The sequence below is a fragment of the Anopheles darlingi genome, chromosome 2 (genome assembly GCF_943734745.1).
Source record: "Anopheles darlingi chromosome 2, idAnoDarlMG_H_01, whole genome shotgun sequence".
NCBI classification, from domain to species: Eukaryota; Metazoa; Arthropoda; class Insecta; order Diptera; family Culicidae; genus Anopheles; species Anopheles darlingi.
The window spans coordinates 6,481,640-6,498,942 of NC_064874.1; the positions used below are offsets into that span (position 1 = coordinate 6,481,640).

The 17,303-nt window shown below is 50.3% G+C and overlaps 1 protein-coding gene across 1 annotated transcript; it reads left to right on the forward strand.

Moving 5' to 3' along the window:
• The first annotated feature begins 269 nt into the window (after window positions 1-269).
• LOC125951042 (uncharacterized) lies at window positions 270-6,624 on the forward strand. Its single transcript, XM_049679547.1, has 3 exons — window positions 270-610; window positions 4,344-4,946; window positions 5,115-6,624. The coding sequence occupies exons 1-3, from the start codon at window positions 270-272 to the stop codon at window positions 6,622-6,624; spliced, it is 2,454 nt and encodes an 817-aa protein (XP_049535504.1).
• The last annotated feature ends 10,679 nt before the right edge of the window (window positions 6,625-17,303 follow it).

Below are 17,303 nucleotides of genomic sequence, written 5' to 3' on the forward strand. Positions count from 1 at the left end.
CTCCTGGTAACATGGTAAATGGGTGACATAATTTTGCTCTGCTCTCCAAAAGCGTCAGTCCCCCCCCCTCCCGCCTTTTCCTTTCCTGCTCTCCCCCTGCCAGCACCCTGACCATGGATGGATATACCGTTAACCGTGACCGTGTCTGTACAGCGCCATTGTAATCGGTTTGTAACGCGTCATTCCGTCCATTCAATGTCGACTCTCTTTTGTTTGTTTCCTTTCTCTCGACGACCACGACGACGACGACGACGCTAGACGGACGGACCATGAAGACATTCGTCGTTAGCTGGGCGCTGGTGGTGGCCCTATTGATGGGGCCAGTGCTTGCCCGACCGAACCTAGTGGAACCGATCTACCTCCGGAGGCGCAGCAATCCGCTCGAGATCATCGAGGAGAGCATCGAGTCTGGCAGCGCAGCGAACGGTTCCAGTCCTACCAGTAGCGACCAGAGCACCGAACAGCAGGCATCAGTATCCGGCGAGACGACCAACATACCGCAACAAACAGCAGCCGCCGCCGCAGCAGCATCAGCTGATGCAGCCGATATCACCATTGGCACCACTGGAACCGGTGGCAGTACCAGCGAACGAACGACCCACCAACCAAGGTACCAACAACTCACTACTAACGATGGTCTCTCTAGCGATAGTTTGATTAAGGAGTTTCTGCTCAAGAATCTGGCCAGTCTGCAGGGCCAGGCACCGGCGGTACTACCGCAGCGGTTACGGCCAGACCAGACCGCGGGAAGTGAGGTCGCGCAGGAGGAGATCGAGGAAGAACAAAATACGTTACGTTCCGTATCGATCGGTGTACCATCGCAGGGGTTTTGGGATCATTCGGACAAGACGTACCTGTATCCGGTGCAGCAGCAGCAGCACTCCAGTCCACCGTACTCGATCACCGGGGGTTACGGGCAGAAGCGAAAACCCGTGATACACAAAATTATCACCAAATGGTCCGATAAACCGGCCGATGTGTTTAACGTAGATTACAGCACACAAACCGTCGGTTTGTTACGTCCTTCGACCGTATCGCTCTATAACGGGTTTGATGGATTCTCCGGTGTACCATCCGTAACACCGGCTTCCGGTCATCCAGCATCACTGGAAGACTTTGGAGAGAAGCCAGCGGTTTATGGATTCAATCAGGTGCTCGGTTCCGGTTCGCCGGAAGTGCTCTCGAATGGTTACCCCGTAACGGACCCTGGACCATCCGAGGCAGGTGAGGTGTACCAGCAGAGTCCCGGATTAATAACCGGCTCGGGGACGAAGCACAAGAAGAAACCGCACCAGAAAAAGAAGAACAAAATCAAAATCACGATCCTGGATCCGGTGAGGGATGCCGTTGCGAAACCACAGCAACCCCCGGCCGATCCCGACCGTCCGGATGCGGTTTACTCGAGTGAGCTACAGGATCCGTACGGTCCACAGGCCGGTGGAACTGGTTGGGATCCGTACGATGACAATCCGTACGATGAGGATGGCAACCTAAAGGGGGAATCGGTAACGGACGCAGCGACCACAAACTGTAACGAGATCAACATTTCGCTCAACAATGGCAAACAGGGTTGCAGCGAGATCCAGATCGCGATCTCGAGCCCGACGAAGCAAGGAGAACTGACGAAACTAGGCCCAGTGGGGGCAGCTCCACTCGGAGCCGCTGCCGGGCTTGGTGCCGCCGGTGCACTAGCCGCTGGTGCGGCCGGTGTAGCACCACAGGCGGCTGCCGCTCCGGTGGCGGTCGCTAGTGATGTGGCATTCATTGCCCCGAGCACGGGAGCACTGGCGGCGGTCCCATTGGCCGCCAATCCGATTGCACCGGTCGTTCCGGCCGTACTGCCCGCACCGGTGTCCTCTTTTCTCAACACTCCGATCAGTAGTCTCGTTAGCAACATTATTAGCCCTCCGGCACCGGTACGGATCGGTGCACTCGGTAATCCCGGTGGATTGATAGCGAACGGATTGGCCACACAGCAGCAGGGGCAGGTCGGTGGTGGCCACAAACAGAAACCAAAGCCAGCTAAACCGTCCTCGCACCATGACAGTTCCCTCGGTTCGTTGCTACCGGATATGTCGCACGCGATGGTCGGTATGTTGGCGGCCGTATCCGCCATGACACCGATGAACCTGTTTGTGCTCGGTATGACTAGTTTACCGGTGTTGGCGATGGTCATCGGTACGGTGGCCGCCGGTATGTATATGTACAAGTTTTACTACCCAGCGCCACCGATCAAACATTACTCGACGTCCACGACCGTGCTGGTGCACAAGAAGCCTCCGGTGACGTACCATTGGATACGGAAACCGGCCCGACCCCGGAGGCGACCGGTGCTGACGAAACCGACTTCGTCGTGGATCGATTTCGATCAAAGTTGGTCACCGGCTGGTTGGGGTAGTGATCGACGAAGGAGAACCTCCTTCAGTACGGATCCCTATCGATCCCACGCCCCAGCGGAAACGGGGTCCACGGGTGGACGAAGACGATGATGGCGCTCTAAGGTGTGGTGCTCATCACGTGGCCGCGTTGCCACTGTGCCAATCCTCTGCACACCTTCGCGACCTGGCGATCGGTCTGGCCGTTAACCGTTCTTCTTTGATTAGTCGTACCAGTATGCTAGATGATAACCATTTCACACACACACATACACACACACACAGTCCCGCATGATGCATGATCATTACCCCCATCCCCCCATCTTCACATAGCTCGGTAGAACGGACGTAGCAAGCATGAACCATAGTTTAGTATTTAGTAACGCGTAACACCAAGCATAATGCATGCGCTCTCTAGCGAACTAAAGCCGAATTAGCCAGCCCCCAGAGAGGTGGGTGTTCGGAGCATCCCAAATCACTAATTCCTTAACGGCGGCGGCGTGGCATGACTAGCTTGTAAGAGACTTTAATTCCTATCCGTACGATTAAGCTGCTTCAGGGCCAATACCAAAGTGTCCATTCGCTTTCTCGCTCTCTATCTCTCTGTCTCTCTCTCTCTCTTACTTCACCATTTCTCTCGAGCTTCCAAAATGATGCGATGCGAACCACAAAACAAACCACAACCGAGCGTTAACCGACCGTGAAAGCGTAAAATATAAACCGCAATATGTTCGTACACGATCGACATCGAACTCGTTGAAAGGCAGCTCTTTAAGGCAGCGATAGACATCCATTGAAGAGCTTGGCACCTCTCTACGATTCACGCCGAATTGTCGATTGATTGTTGAGTTGTTGAGATTGAGTGTCAGTAGCGCCAGCAGTGATGAGTTGAACAGTAGCCGCAGAAGAAGAAGCAGCAGCAGCAATCGGCATCGTCATGATTGATTGATTAGACTGCCGTAATTGCAGCTAGCTGCATCTGGTAGTACCACTAGTAGTAGTAGTGGTAGTAGCTAGTAGTATTAGAAGTAGTAGTAATGATGATGGTGATCTGATCGCCATCTCATCATGTGCAATAAGTAGCTATAGAGTGAGTAGTGTAACGTGGTCGCCCGGATCAGTCTGAGTCCGATCAACGGTGAAAGCGCTTGACAGTGTGAGCGGTAGAGGTGCGCTGTAGCACTTTCACTTGCACATTACCTCGTACCGCGACAGTGCGGGAAGCGAATTGTAATATTTGTAATTCCTTAATCGTAGCCCTAGAGCCATCCAAACATCCCCCAGGCTACTGTCTGTACACGTTGTCTGTCCCTAGTTTCCCTAGTTAGCTCCTAGTTAGCGTCTAGTTAGACCATTAGCTCGTTAGTTTCAATGTTTTAGTAACAAACGGTAGCAAAGTGGACAGGAAGAGATATCGTCGATTTTAATGAGGGCACGATGGATTTCAGTTGGTTTAGTTTGATGAATGTTGCATGTACTAGCATGACCATGACCTGTAAGACATCCCCTTCCATCCCCGGGCCTCTCCTGGTCTTCCATACAACATTAGACTTAAGGCATGTACCTGTACCCCAACAAAACCTTCCTCTCTTACGAGCTTTACGGACTACGCCAGCATGATGTGACCACGTGACTAACCAAAAACAAACCAATAAAATGAACTTCCTCGTTGGTTCTTTTTCCAGTTTTTAGTAATCGTGCTTTCACGCCATTCATTTCACCGCTGTACAGTCGGCATCGTTCTTTGTTGTCCGCTATGCTTGCAATCCGGTTTCTGTCTCTTTACATTCTACTGGCTCCCGTTTCTAGCTGGTTCCTCGGTAACTGGGGTAGTAGTGCTGCATGAAATTAACTGTCCAATTGCTCCAAGGAACCGCCTCACACCAATGATGCTTGATGAGGAAGGATGCGATGATGAGCCTGTGATCTGTGTGTTCTAGCAATATACTATCTTCTGTCTCGTTGCAGCTACGCGTACAAGCGACCGAGTGAGCTGCTGAAAACGAAGATCGGCACGTCCGGGTTTGTGGTGTCGACCAGCACCAAGGTACTGACGGGTGGTGAGCGTAGCCCAAGCTCCTCTTCCCTTTCGTTCAAATCCGGCGAAGCGAAAGCGAACGATCAGCTAACGCTCAGTTTTCAGGATCGATTTGCGGGCCATGCCGGTGTCGCCGAGCCGCTAACCGACGAGGAATACCAGAATGAGCTACACCGAGCGACGGAACGTGTACCAGTGCGGACCACCACACCCCGTGAGGGTCTGTCCACTTGGGTTCTATTGTCCGGTAGTGATTCAACGGAATCGAAAGCGGAATCTACAAGTACCACGACCCGGAAGGCACAAATTATGCACACCAGTACCCCAAAACCAGCGGCCATGGGTTCAACGACGAAGCGCTACCAAACACCGACGATGCGTCGGAACCTACCGACCACTACCCAGCGTCCGGTGAAGACGACGACGACAACATCGGTGGTTGAGGAGAAGAAGGAAAAACCAACGAAACCGATCCCGAAACAAAAGGTAGCCACTACCACGCTGAAGCCCGTGATTGTGAAGAAGGTTAAAAAGCCACCAACAACAACAACAACAGCGGCCACAACGACCACGACGTCCACGACGACAACGCCGAAACCGACGACGACGGCGACATCGACAACAACGTCCACATCCACCACAACCGAGCTGGTCCTGACGGAGCAAAGTGCCTCGACGGTTGCGAACGATCTTCCGACCAGAGGCGATCCCGCTGCTGGCATCCCGGTTGACAGCGAGAGCGACAGTTCCATCGAGACGTCCACCTTCCTGATCATGGAACCGAAAGACGCCATGTTCGATCTACCCGAAGATCGGTCACCCTCGAAGGTGGCACCGGTGGCCACCAAGACGAAGAAAGTAACCCGCAAACCGAACGCCAAATCCCCAGCCACCGGCGGTGGTGGAGCAGCCGGAACGAAAAAGAAGCCAGCCAACAAGAAAAACCGCAAACCGGAGGTAAAGGATGGTGTGGCGAAACCACCGAACAAGAACGGCGCCGCCAAACCCGTCTCGACGCAGATCATTAACTATCTATCCCGCGAGGTGATGCCCACGGTCGGTGTGGGTTTGGTTGGACTAGTGATGGCGGCCGGACTGGCATCTTACTTCCTCGGCAGTCCACTGGGGGCGTTACGGCGCTCCGACGATCGTAAGGACGATCTGTACTACTCGAACTACGAGGAGTACGCCGGACCGGATGGCCAGAATGAGGAGGATGTGTTTGGGAAGCTGATCGCGGGTATGCCAGATCGTTCGTACTATCGCAACAACGGCAACGTCCGCCGTCGCATCCAACAACAACCGCAGCAGCAACAACAGCAACAAGCACCGGTCCGGACCGGGCATCAATACTACCACGTGCAACCGTACACGGGCAACAAGTATCCCCACATTACGTACCGCAATCGGGCGTACGGTGGTGCCAACGCACCCGAGATGTACTCTAACATTAACCGGCAGGCCCAGGTGCAGGCGAAATCGCAGAACCTTGTCCCCGAGTTCCATTACACACCACCGACACCGTACTATCCGGCACGGATGAGCCCAGCAACCAATGAACTGGCCACCGTACGTCCAGCACCACCGCCCATGGCACCGGTTTACAGTGCCGCTGCCGCTACGCAAGCAGCACCTCCATCGACGACGACGACAACGACGGCGTTACCCGGCACCGAAAGCCCTCTGCAGGACGCGGAACCCGAACACGAGATGATGCCCCATCCGGAGGCGTACTCCTCGGAGCACAGCCCGGAGCATCATGCGCACTACGTGGTCGGTGGCGCAGGAAGCAGCTACGTCGATTCGATGCTCGATATGATCAACTCGGCCTCGATGCCGGAACACGGTCCGAGGAAGAAGCGAGCGGTAATGAGCGCCAGTTCCGAAGAGGATTTCGATAATGAAATCGATGTCGATGATGATAACGAATATACGAAGGAGGTAGCGAATACCGAGGGCACCGATGAAGCTCCGGCGCAGACTGAGACTGACAGTATGACGACAACGACGATGAACCCCGAAGAGACGAGTACTACCGAAGGACATCGTTACACCTGGGGTGACTTTATACGTAACACGGTGGAGCGGAAGGTTCAGATGGGTCTCCACTTCCTACAGCACGTCACCATGGACTTCCAGCGATACCTGAACGGAGTGCAGACGCACCTGGTCCACCACAGCAGCAGCACCGAACCTGCGGAACACCAATAGCTGCCCCCCAAAAGGTCGTATCGTTGGCGATGGGCTCTGGCGGGGCCTGTAGCTACCTTTACCTATGGGATTAAGGATAGGATTCTCGCGATCGAACGCAACTCAGAGCCGAGAGCTCTCTTCTGATCTTGTAGCACAAGGAGTACGAGACGGGCACGTGGTGAGGTGAGGGGTGAACAGGGGGTCTATTTATACTATTTATTTCCTTCAAGCCCCTCCAGCTTCGACTCCCAGTGAGCAGACACCATCCGAACGAACAGACCCCTTCCCCCACGGACCTGTTCGTGGAATCGGGGCCGTCTTCTCTGTGTTTGTGTGTGCGCGCGTGTTTTTAAGGCATTTAATTATTAATACAAATAAAGTAAAGTAACGTAACAATATAGTTTTAAACAAAAACAACAAAGACAAACCGAGCCCGATCGACTACAGTTGTTACATCTTCCATTCTTACTACGGTTACTAGACATACTGCTGGAATAAATAGCTTTGACCTCGTGCCCCCTTTTTTTTTGGTGGGGCTCTAGGTATTCGGGACAGTCGAAATGATTGGACAAATTGCGGAGGCCCTGTAAACGGTGGGTGACCTACTCGCCTACTAAGACTAATCGACTGCACACATCATGGTTTGACAAACGCGGCTCTTGTGTGTCAAACCAGCAAACGCCTACTAGGGCGCTACTTCCAACGATGACTCATCGCACCGTCGTCGGTTTACTACTTCTTCTTGCCAAGTACCATCGGTGCAAGAATGGCCATGGTGGCCGGTACCATGCCGGCACCGACTGCCGCCAGCACTGCCGAACTGTCCTGAGCCGCATCACGTCGATGCATCAGCGAGAAGGAACCACCACCTGTGGCCGCTAAGGATTGCTTCTTCTTCTGCTTCCGTCGCGTTGGCAACGCATTGCTGACACCGACTTCCGCTGACGATGTCGATCCTTTCCGTTTGTTATGCTGCTGGTGCTCCTTAACCGCATCCTCAACCGTTTGTGTTGAGGAGGACACCTCGATCAGTCCATTGTGCGAGGTGGTCATATCGATCGCGTTCTTCATGGGCAGCACCGTTAGCTTGACGGTCTGGTGGCTCGTTGAGGTCGCAGGTGAGAACGTAATGGCACGCTGGCCATGGCGTCGCTTCGGATACTGGTATCCTTTCGTCGTTGAGATTAGGACCCACTCGCCATTGCCACGCTCCGGATAGGAGACGGGTCGAACTCGTTGATCCGAGGATGTCACGCTGCTACCGTACGGGTCGCCAGCGTGCTGCTGCTCGGAGTTAAACTTCGGGAAGTTAGGCGGCCGTCCATCGGTTATGATGTCCCGATGGGCTGTACCCGGCGTCGCTCCTGGATGGTGATGATGTTGGTAGGCCTTCATTGCTTCGTACGGATCAGCGGTTGGTGCCGTTGCAACCGTTGCCTGAGGTCCTTCATACCAACGGTCCACCTGAGGTCCATCAGGACGTTCGCTGTACAGCGTGACGACTGGTCTTCTTCGATTGTACAGTGAGTCTGGCTGCGACTGCGGTTGTGTCTGCTTTAAGCCACCGGTTTTTGGGCGATTCTTGATCGTTCCGTAACTACCATAATCCTCCGAGGAGTCCCCGACAGGTAGCTCTCCCTGGTAGTAGCTAGATGCACCGATCGAGCTCGAACCCGTCGGATAGATGGCGGCGATCGGTTTATACTTACTGCCACCACTTTCCTCACTCTCGTTCCCATCACCCGCGGCATTCCAGTACTTGTTCGCACCGGATGGTCGATGCTTCTTCGATCCATCGGCACCGTTCGCCGCATGCCACTTCGAAACCTTACTCTCCGACCACGGTACAGCCTCGAGTGTCACCCAACCGTCCTTCACATTCCAGGGATGATGACTCTGGTGCTGCTGCTGCTGCTGCTGCTGCTGATGGTGTGGAGGGTAGTGCGGTGGCTCCTGGTACCACCGCTTATTGCTACTCCCCAGGGCCATCTCATTCCGCTCGTGCGTTTCGTCGAATATCAACTCGTCCTCCGTTTTCGCTTCATCCTCCTCCGAGGTGTCGCCCGATTCCGGAGTATCATTCCGGTCCTCACCCGCCACGGTCGGCCTACGGTTCAAGCTTTCCTCTTCAGGCTCTTCCGGTTTTCCGTTCGTGATCATCGTGATCTCATTGAGTCGCTTCCTCGTCAGCGAGTCCGCATTGCGTAGCTTCTCCGAGTACTCCTTCAGGAACTTGTTCAACAGCTCCGGTGAGTAGAGCGTTTTCCGGCTCGATCCACTAGACGGTGACTCCAACAAGGAGCTTTCCCCAATCGGTTTCGTCACTCGGATACCCGTACTGGTACGGAAGCTTGTCGTCGGGGAAGGAATCCTTTGGTGCTGATGATCTTCACGAGAATCCAGCTCACCATTACTGACGTCACGGTAAGGATCCGTTGCTTCGATAATGGTGATCGGTTTCGCGCCCGGCACCTCGATCTCGTACGTGGTAAAGTTCTTGGATGTTAGTATCGAATGGGGCGAGTTGGTGAAGTGTATCGTCTCACTGCGCACCAATACCGTACACACTATTATTAGTCCTATCGGCCACAACATTGTTGATCGAGCACCATAAACACTGTATCCCATGTTATGATCCCAGATCTTCTTTGGGGATCCTTGGAGAATCCTCTCGCTGTCTCTCTTATTCTGTCACACCCTTACACGTGCGCTCTCACTCTCTCTTTCACTCAATCTCGCTGTGTGTGCTTCTCGGATCACGATCACGGAGACAAAGTTGTGTGTCTCTTCGAGCGATCTAATCAATACTGGCACCACACACCGAAGCGACTGACGTCGGAACTGGCTGGCTGGCCTACTAATATAGTTGCTTGGGCTGGGTCTTGGCTGGCTGCCGCACGCTTCACTGAGACCCGCGTCTCGCGTTGAAAAGGGAGAGGGGGAAGACACCAACGATATGTTGCCGTGTCAACGGCGCCGAGATTATGAAGCCATCGCCTTCGTGGGGCATCAACCACAACAACGCCTTCAAGCCTCCAGCCGCCTGGTGCCATTTCTCTCGCCTCACCTTTCTAGCGCCGCCGCCACACGCCGCAGTAAGAGCAAGAGCGCCAGAGCGAAGAAACAGGATGATCAACAGCAGCAACAGCAACAACAACAACGGTCTGTGTGGCCTCTGGAGAACGATCGTAGAAAATTGCATCGCGAAAGGCCCGCTCGACGCGATGACTTGCTCGTGGCCGATCGCGACGACGTCGGCGACGACTTACCGGGCGTATGACGACAAACCCGGGGGCTCTAGAAAGACGAGGAAAAGAGGAAAATAAGAAAGCGAATGAGCATCCCCTTTCCCTAGAGCGGCCGCCTATCGCCTCCCCATTCCCTCCCCTCTGCGTTCCTTGGAGGAGAACTAATTTTCAATCCCTCATCATCATCGTGTTGTTCGGGTGGCCACGCGAAGGGCGTCAACACCGGGCGGTGTACGCAGTAAAGGTGAAAGCAGTGGTGGCCGAGGAGAACGTGCCGCCGAGTGAGTCGTCCAGGACGTCCTCATAGGATGCCATGCGTCCGACAAGCATCGCCTCAAAATGGGACCATTCGTTGACCTTTCGGTTCTTTCGGAGACTCTCTCACGGTGGTAAGACGCATGTCACGTTGCTCCGAGGGTTACCTGGTCCACCAGAACCTGTAACGGTCCGGGCGTGGTCAGCCCCGGGAAAAGAGTTAATGGAATTATCAAAAGTGTCACAGTGATTGAGAGTGTTGCCGGCTCTCACTCTTGCTTTCTAGACATCGAGATCAGCAGGGAGATCGCCCCGTGCAGTTGCATTATGCCTCTCAACCTGGCGTTAAATCGGTTGCACCGGTGGGGTGGGGGGACGTCAGCCACACCACGCTCTGGAACGTTGCTCTCGATGCGGTGACAATAATATTGACTAAACAATTCACTTAGCTCGCGGTGAAACATAAATAGTTATGCTTTCACTAGTGTCGTGCGCGTAGGACCGATGTTTGTGGACAGATTAATCACCTTGCGCCGGCGTGACGGACGTTCCGCGAAACTGACGCTTGGTGCTAACGCGCAGCGGATTAGAAACCGTGTGTCTGTGTGTATGGCTTGTGTCTTGATGAATTTTCAACCTCGCGGCCAGTCATCAGCGTAAATAGGGTGTTAACAAGAAACCCATAGCCCCATAGCGGCCCCAGCGGTCTGAGGACAGATAGGGAAGACGTCAACGTTGAACGGAATATGGTGCATCGAATCGAAGACCAGGTTATTGACGCGGTGACACTTTGTTGTGGCATAAGGCACTGAACGAGCCGTAGATGTTGGGAGATGGGATAGTCTAGTGCATCTAGCGATCGTTCATAGTTGATAGTGCGGATGATATGATCGGGAAACTTTCGCCAGCCAAGTCAAAGTACCTCAATTACCATCTTACATGATGGAAATTTGTGGTTTACCTTCTCATGCAAAAATGATGTAATTTTGTGGAAACCTCTTTATGGAATAATGTTGATTATTTATTGTTACCAGATCGAACAAAGTACTTCCTACTTCGTGTGTGTTCCTATTAGTATAGGCTCTCATTGTATCTCCAAGAGAAGTGAGTCAATCCCGAATGCAAAATTAAATCGTTCGGTTCATAAAACGATGCGCTATGCGTGGTTCAACTAGGAGAGTAGCAGCAGGAGTATCATGTGCTTCTAAAGCTGTATAAAATGAAAACAGTATGGGTAGAAGAACCAATTAATCTCAATAAATGTTCAAATAATTGAATCTATTGTCTTATCCAACTTTTCAAAAATATTTGGTTCAATTTTGGGGAAGATTTGTTCAAAACTACGTTCATGGTATCCAATCTAATGCTCGTTAACGGTCGTTTCAAATTCAAAAAGCCGAAGATTCCCGAAGCCAAAAGCAAATAAGCCGAAGATGCCCGAAGTAGCGCCATCTACCGTCTTTCGTGCGTTTAGAACTCTCGTTTCAGCACTTCAGCAATTTCAAATTTAACCGTTTTTTCTAAATTTTACCGATTTTTTTATTTCTGCACTAAAAATCGTCAAAAATAAGCCCTTTTTGATGCGTATAACCCTTGGGATTCCTTGTTAGTTTAAATGTAACAAAAACCCCATTTGACGGCTCTCCGTTGCTAGTCCATTACCTCGTCTCGACATGTGATTCAATGTTCTTTCACGATTCTTATTCGACAAAACTAATCATTTATTTTATTAATTTCTGTGGTTGAATTATTCTGTTAAATATATAGCTGTTCATTTCACCATCCGCCGTTTTTTTTTACCCTCTGACCATCCCAGGGAGCAAGATCCCCAAAAAGTTCCAGAAACATCGAAAAAGGATTCCAAACCCTTTCACAATACTTTGACCATACCAGAGAGATCTCGCATCCTGGATGCGGAGTACGGCAAGGCCCGTTCTGCCTTTCAAGGGCAGGATTTACGTATCACGACACAAAATATCCTTGCATTCTCCCTTGGCGAGTCGACTACAACTCAACCCATCCCGAACACGCTACGAGACCACTAGCAAAGCAACGTTCTCGCATTCCAGTTTCTCAGATCCTCAAGCCCTCTAAAAATGTTTCTTCGTGGTGGTATCGATTAGGTTTAGTTCCTTTCAAATAAAAAAAAACAAGAGATAAAGCTCTAAAGGGCGAATAGCACACGATGTAGAAAGATGAGGCGATATGAAAGCTGTAGAAAATCACCTTCCAGGAAGTTCTCTCGAGTGATCACCACCATCGGCCTCCAGCTCCATCGTTTGTGGTTGCCGGGGTTGGGGGGATGTTCCCACATAGAAGCCGCATCAGGAAGATTGAAGGAAACCGCCAGAAATGGAAAAGGAGGCTGCGAAGCAAACAAAATGGTTCCCAGATCTGCTAACGTCCTCTCCCTTGGGCGTCCCTGTCTCCAAACTTCTGCACTTGCATCTGCTTGATGCGGCCAATCAAGAGAAGTGAAGGAAAACTCCACTACGCGGCTCTTTGAACAGATCTGGAAAATCTCGTATAACGGATGCGCCTTTCCTGGGGCAATCGTTGGAATCGAGTGCAAAATGAAGCGATTAAACACGGCAAATAGCGGGGCACACATTATACATTTTAGAACGCTCTGCAGATACGATATTGGCGAAGAGCTTGAAGGGTGTATCTTGATAAGCATGTAAGCATGTAAACACTATTCCAGGGAATAAAACAATAAAGAACAAGAAACTTTTTCTTTTATTACATATTTTATTAAGAGTTTAAATCATTGCAGCTTAAGATGGTATAGTTTTAGGATAACGATTGCTTATATTAATAGGGAATATAATTTGAATTCACTTTTTCCTAACTGTTACTTCAAAATGAGAAAAAGAAGAAGAACGCAAAAAAGTAACATTTGACACGCAACAAAATCTCTAATATTTTCGAAACACCTCATAATATTTTGTGACACTGTCTGGACTTCTAGCAAGAAAAATAATACAAATTTCCTGCCACAGCAGTAGCAGATCGTTGATGACTGGCTGGCGTGCTGCAGGCCGGGACAAGTGCAATTTGACATTGGAAATCAGCAAATTATGCACAAGTCACGCCCTACATCCGGAGCCCTGTTGTGATCTTTTATCTGCTTTACTCTTCTTTTAACTTTTCATTCAATACCTGTTGGATCCTTTACAGTCATGTTGTATGCACGGAATAATTATGTTTCTCATCTCCTAAGCGTTAGATATTTAATATTACAAATTGATATTAGAGTACATTGTTATCAGTCTTACTGCAGTGTTACTTTTTTGTTATAAATGTACAGGCAAAATTTCACAAGTTCTCATGCCAAGCATGCAATTATCGTTTTCTTGGGCATCTTATGCTTTCTACACATGCGCTGCTCAGCATATTATTCTATCAATCTCTTTGATTTCGGTAGCAATACAAGATTATCCTAAGCAAGTTGATTCTTATCAGGTTAACATTGCGCCATTTGTTTGTTCATATTCATGCATATTATTTTACTATTCACATTGAAAAGCTATACTATATGGTCGCAAAAATACTACATTATTAGTTGAGATTTGGTTGATTTGATCTATTTACACATTGAATTTACGAGACTAGAAGAATCGATTTTATTAACAAAATCCTCTTCCTTAGGGCTCCGAATGTTGCTTACTTCTATTCTCCGATTGGCCTTCCCTCCCCGTCCCCTAAATGTTCATAACTCAGCTAGAGATGCTTATCTCCTAGCCTTAAGGTCCATGGTCCATAACAATGGAATGAATTTGGAACATTTCGATCAGAAATATGGTAACATTCCGCTCAGATCGATTCTGATTTTCAGATCCATTTTAATAAACGGTTATGCAGCAGCACACCGTCATTGATCAGCATCGAAAACATTTCAAGGTTTTTCAGTCTAAGCTGTCCCACACGCAACATAATTTAAAATTTCCTCTCTTTTGCCTCATTCAACTGAAAGGAAGGATCCCAACCCTTCGTCGATTAGATCGTCTTCTCTATTTTCTCAAAAAAATATATATTGATATTCCCTTCACTCCCCAACTTTATCTTTCGGCAACACCTTTCCTCGTCTTCTCGTTCACGAAGATGAAGGTTATCAACCACCACACACCGCCACCATCATAAGACATTAAAGCGATCCGCAAACGTTCTTTTGGTGCCAAACAAAAAGATGACGACAGATCGCGGGATCTCAAATGGAGTATGTGATTTGGGTTCAAAGCAGCGTTGATGGCCACGGACCGCCAAGAGGATAGCGATTTGTAGAAGGATGATGAAAGCCATACCACGCGAAAAGGACCACACCACCACGCTGCTACGAGATCCACGGCGCGTTCGGTATGTCTAGCACTAATAATTTTATGCCTTCATTTCGTCAGAATCGACGTATAAAAAAGAAGATTGGCGTCGGTTACAGAGGACAAGGGATTCCATTTCGCTCTTTATTCGCTGTCGGCACCCATCATTTCGCAGACGTAACACAGGACAAGAAAAAGCGAATATTCGTCGTCGCGATCGTTTCCTCGGGGCCTTGGGAAAAAGAAACCCCTAAATGTTTTATCCAAATATTCCATAAATCATATGGTTCGCTAGAGCTACAAGTCTAACGAGATTTTCAGAAAAGATGAACCATTCAAAATGTGAAGACTCGTAAAAATGTAGCAGCCCAGCGTTGTGAAGCCTCCTTTTCCATAAACTGAAAAACGAAATACGTTTTTACACCAACAGCAGCCTATGATAGTGGTACGTCCTCGATTGACAAAACACAGACAAGCACTTGTGCCTATTTCCTGATGGCCCATTCGTGCTGTTTGCAATGCTCATTCCACTCCTCTATCCTTTTAAATTGGATTGGATAAAAGTAGGAGACACGACCGACCTCAGCAAGAGCCCCAAGGGGTCGCGAAGGCGCGCGTGTGTCTCGGTCTGTGTTCTCCTCCTTTATTTCATTAACGGTACCTTTCCGCTTCATTATCCACCTATATCCCCGCGGCCACGGTGTTCTCCTATATCTTTCACCTTCTCATCGTCCATGAGATCCATCTTCTCTTTCCCGGTCGCGTTCAGGTCAATCCTATGCCCTTTTATGTTGTGCAGCTCCCCGTCAACGCGCACACACCACAGCACCACTCGTCGTCGTCGTCGTGCGACCTCCTTTCTCGGAGAGTTGCCTGCGTTGGGTTAGGTTTATTGGCAACTGCGCCCAAGGAGCGGGTGTTCCAATAATGATGCAATCATCACTGGGTCGGCGGTCCAGCTCCTGTCCCTCTTCCGACGACCACCATCACTCCCGCTTACTCTGGCTGATGAAAGCAACAACCCCCACACTAGAACCTATCCTAAACGGAAATTGAATATTTGCTGCAGCTTAAGCAGTAGCTAAACTCTCTCTCTCTCTCTCCTCTATAGGCTACAAGCAAGTAAAACGAACCTCTTTCACAGTGACCTCCTCTTCCGGACATCAATCTGACCGAGAGGGGCAGACACACAAGCACATAATTTGGGACATTCATCACAACACCAGATCCATCAGACCCCGAAAGATGGAGAAATATTGTTCATCCGAATGAAAGTTTTATGGTAGCAGAGAAAGAGCCCTAGCTAGTGTGTGTGATTGCGACCCTCCTGTGGGGTGTCGTGCAGGTGATGCTGGTCCAACTCTAGAGACGAATATAATGGCTAGCCCGGTGTACGATTTTATTACTCTGAAAGCCCAAAAAAGGAGAAAAGACTACATGCATGAAATGGATTTTATTGGGCACTCTCGATCTAATTCCAGGATCGCTGAGCAGTTGCTACTACTGTGCCACACCATTAAACGATCGTCGATAGGAGCAGCGTAGGCTATGCTGGTGGTAACGGTGCTCGTTTACCTTCGAAAAACGTGACGAGATCACAAGTTAGCATACTAGCCCTCGGGACATCACCTCACCACCATCAACCGGAGCATCTCTCTTATCACGGTGCTCTAACTCGGACACGGAAAATTAGCTGCAATATCTCCTCTCCGCGTCCGTTACACACCGGAGGAATCAACCGCCCCTTTTCGTTGGTGAGTGTTCGGTAGGAATCCTCCCGCCTAGTTTCAAGATTCTCCCGTTTCCCGTTAGCTGGAATTTTCATGCCCAACTCTACTTTAGCTCTTTCTGCATCTAGATGCGCCATCTCTGTACACCACACCAGACGCTCAAACGTTGGTCAAGCACACATTGGGAGATATCTGTGTCCCGGGTAATGAAGGGCCACCAGACGACCATAGAGCGCATATATCGCGTACTCTTTCCTATCGCAAAACACACCAAAAGAGAACTGTGGGGATTCATATTACTACCGTACTGCTGTTGGCACACAACCAATCAGTTTGATTGACTAGATGGTTCGTTGTGTGGCTGTTTGGTGCGCAATCGATCGCGTTCTTATCCTCTGTCTCTAGCAAAGACCGTAGGAAAGGGGCTGTCAAGAACCTCTTCTTCCCCAACGAGTTGACCCAATATTCAATAATCATGGGGCAGAAGGAGCGAGACGGGACTCTATTACGCGTGCCTTAGGGTGCCCGCTGGTCCTGTGTGCTGTTGCTCTCGTACATTAACCCACCCGCCGTAGGGCACACGGGGGCCTTACTATCATATTCCAGGCACAAGAGTATTGTGCTGTTCATGGTGGTGCGCCAGTCACGACACAGCCCCCTATACTATGACCCCCCGAGACAGAAAGAGGATCGCGATCGTTGAAGAGCGAGGAAAAACTAACGGATCTCGAGAGAAACGAAAAAAAAAGTAAGCAAAGTTCGTCGTCTGTGGATGGTCATCGATGTTCTTCGTTCTTTCACTCGAGTCACTCTCCTTCTGCTGGAACAGGTACACCGCCACCTACGCTACACACCCCTGTTGATTCCTCCCTCATCACGACTCGCGTGGTTTGCCGGTCTGTCCCGGTTTGGTTATGCTCTAGCTAGCTGGTGCCTCCTTCTTAAAGTTCCGCCTTCCGACGCCTCCTTGTGCCTCGCGCGATCGTACTCTCGCGCTAACACAGTTCATCATTTTCGTTTCCGATCCCGTTGTTGCTCTCTTCGAGGTGCTCAACAAAAAAAAGCGACACAGCCAAGTGGGACGTGTTTCCTTCTTTCGTATTACTGTACCCACACATTCGTCTCGTCTCCTTCGCTTCATGCAGCCC

Bases quoted from the DNA above. Each gene is read 5' to 3' on its own strand.
- LOC125951042 (XM_049679547.1), top strand. From the start codon at position 270: ATGAAGACATTCGTCGTTAGCTGGGCGCTGGTGGTGGCCCTATTGATG. The intron at 611-4,343 runs GTACCAACAACT...GTCTCGTTGCAG, and splicing joins CGAACGACCCACCAACCAAG to CTACGCGTACAAGCGACCGA. The intron at 4,947-5,114 runs GCCACCAACAAC...TCTTCCGACCAG, and splicing joins ATTGTGAAGAAGGTTAAAAA to AGGCGATCCCGCTGCTGGCA.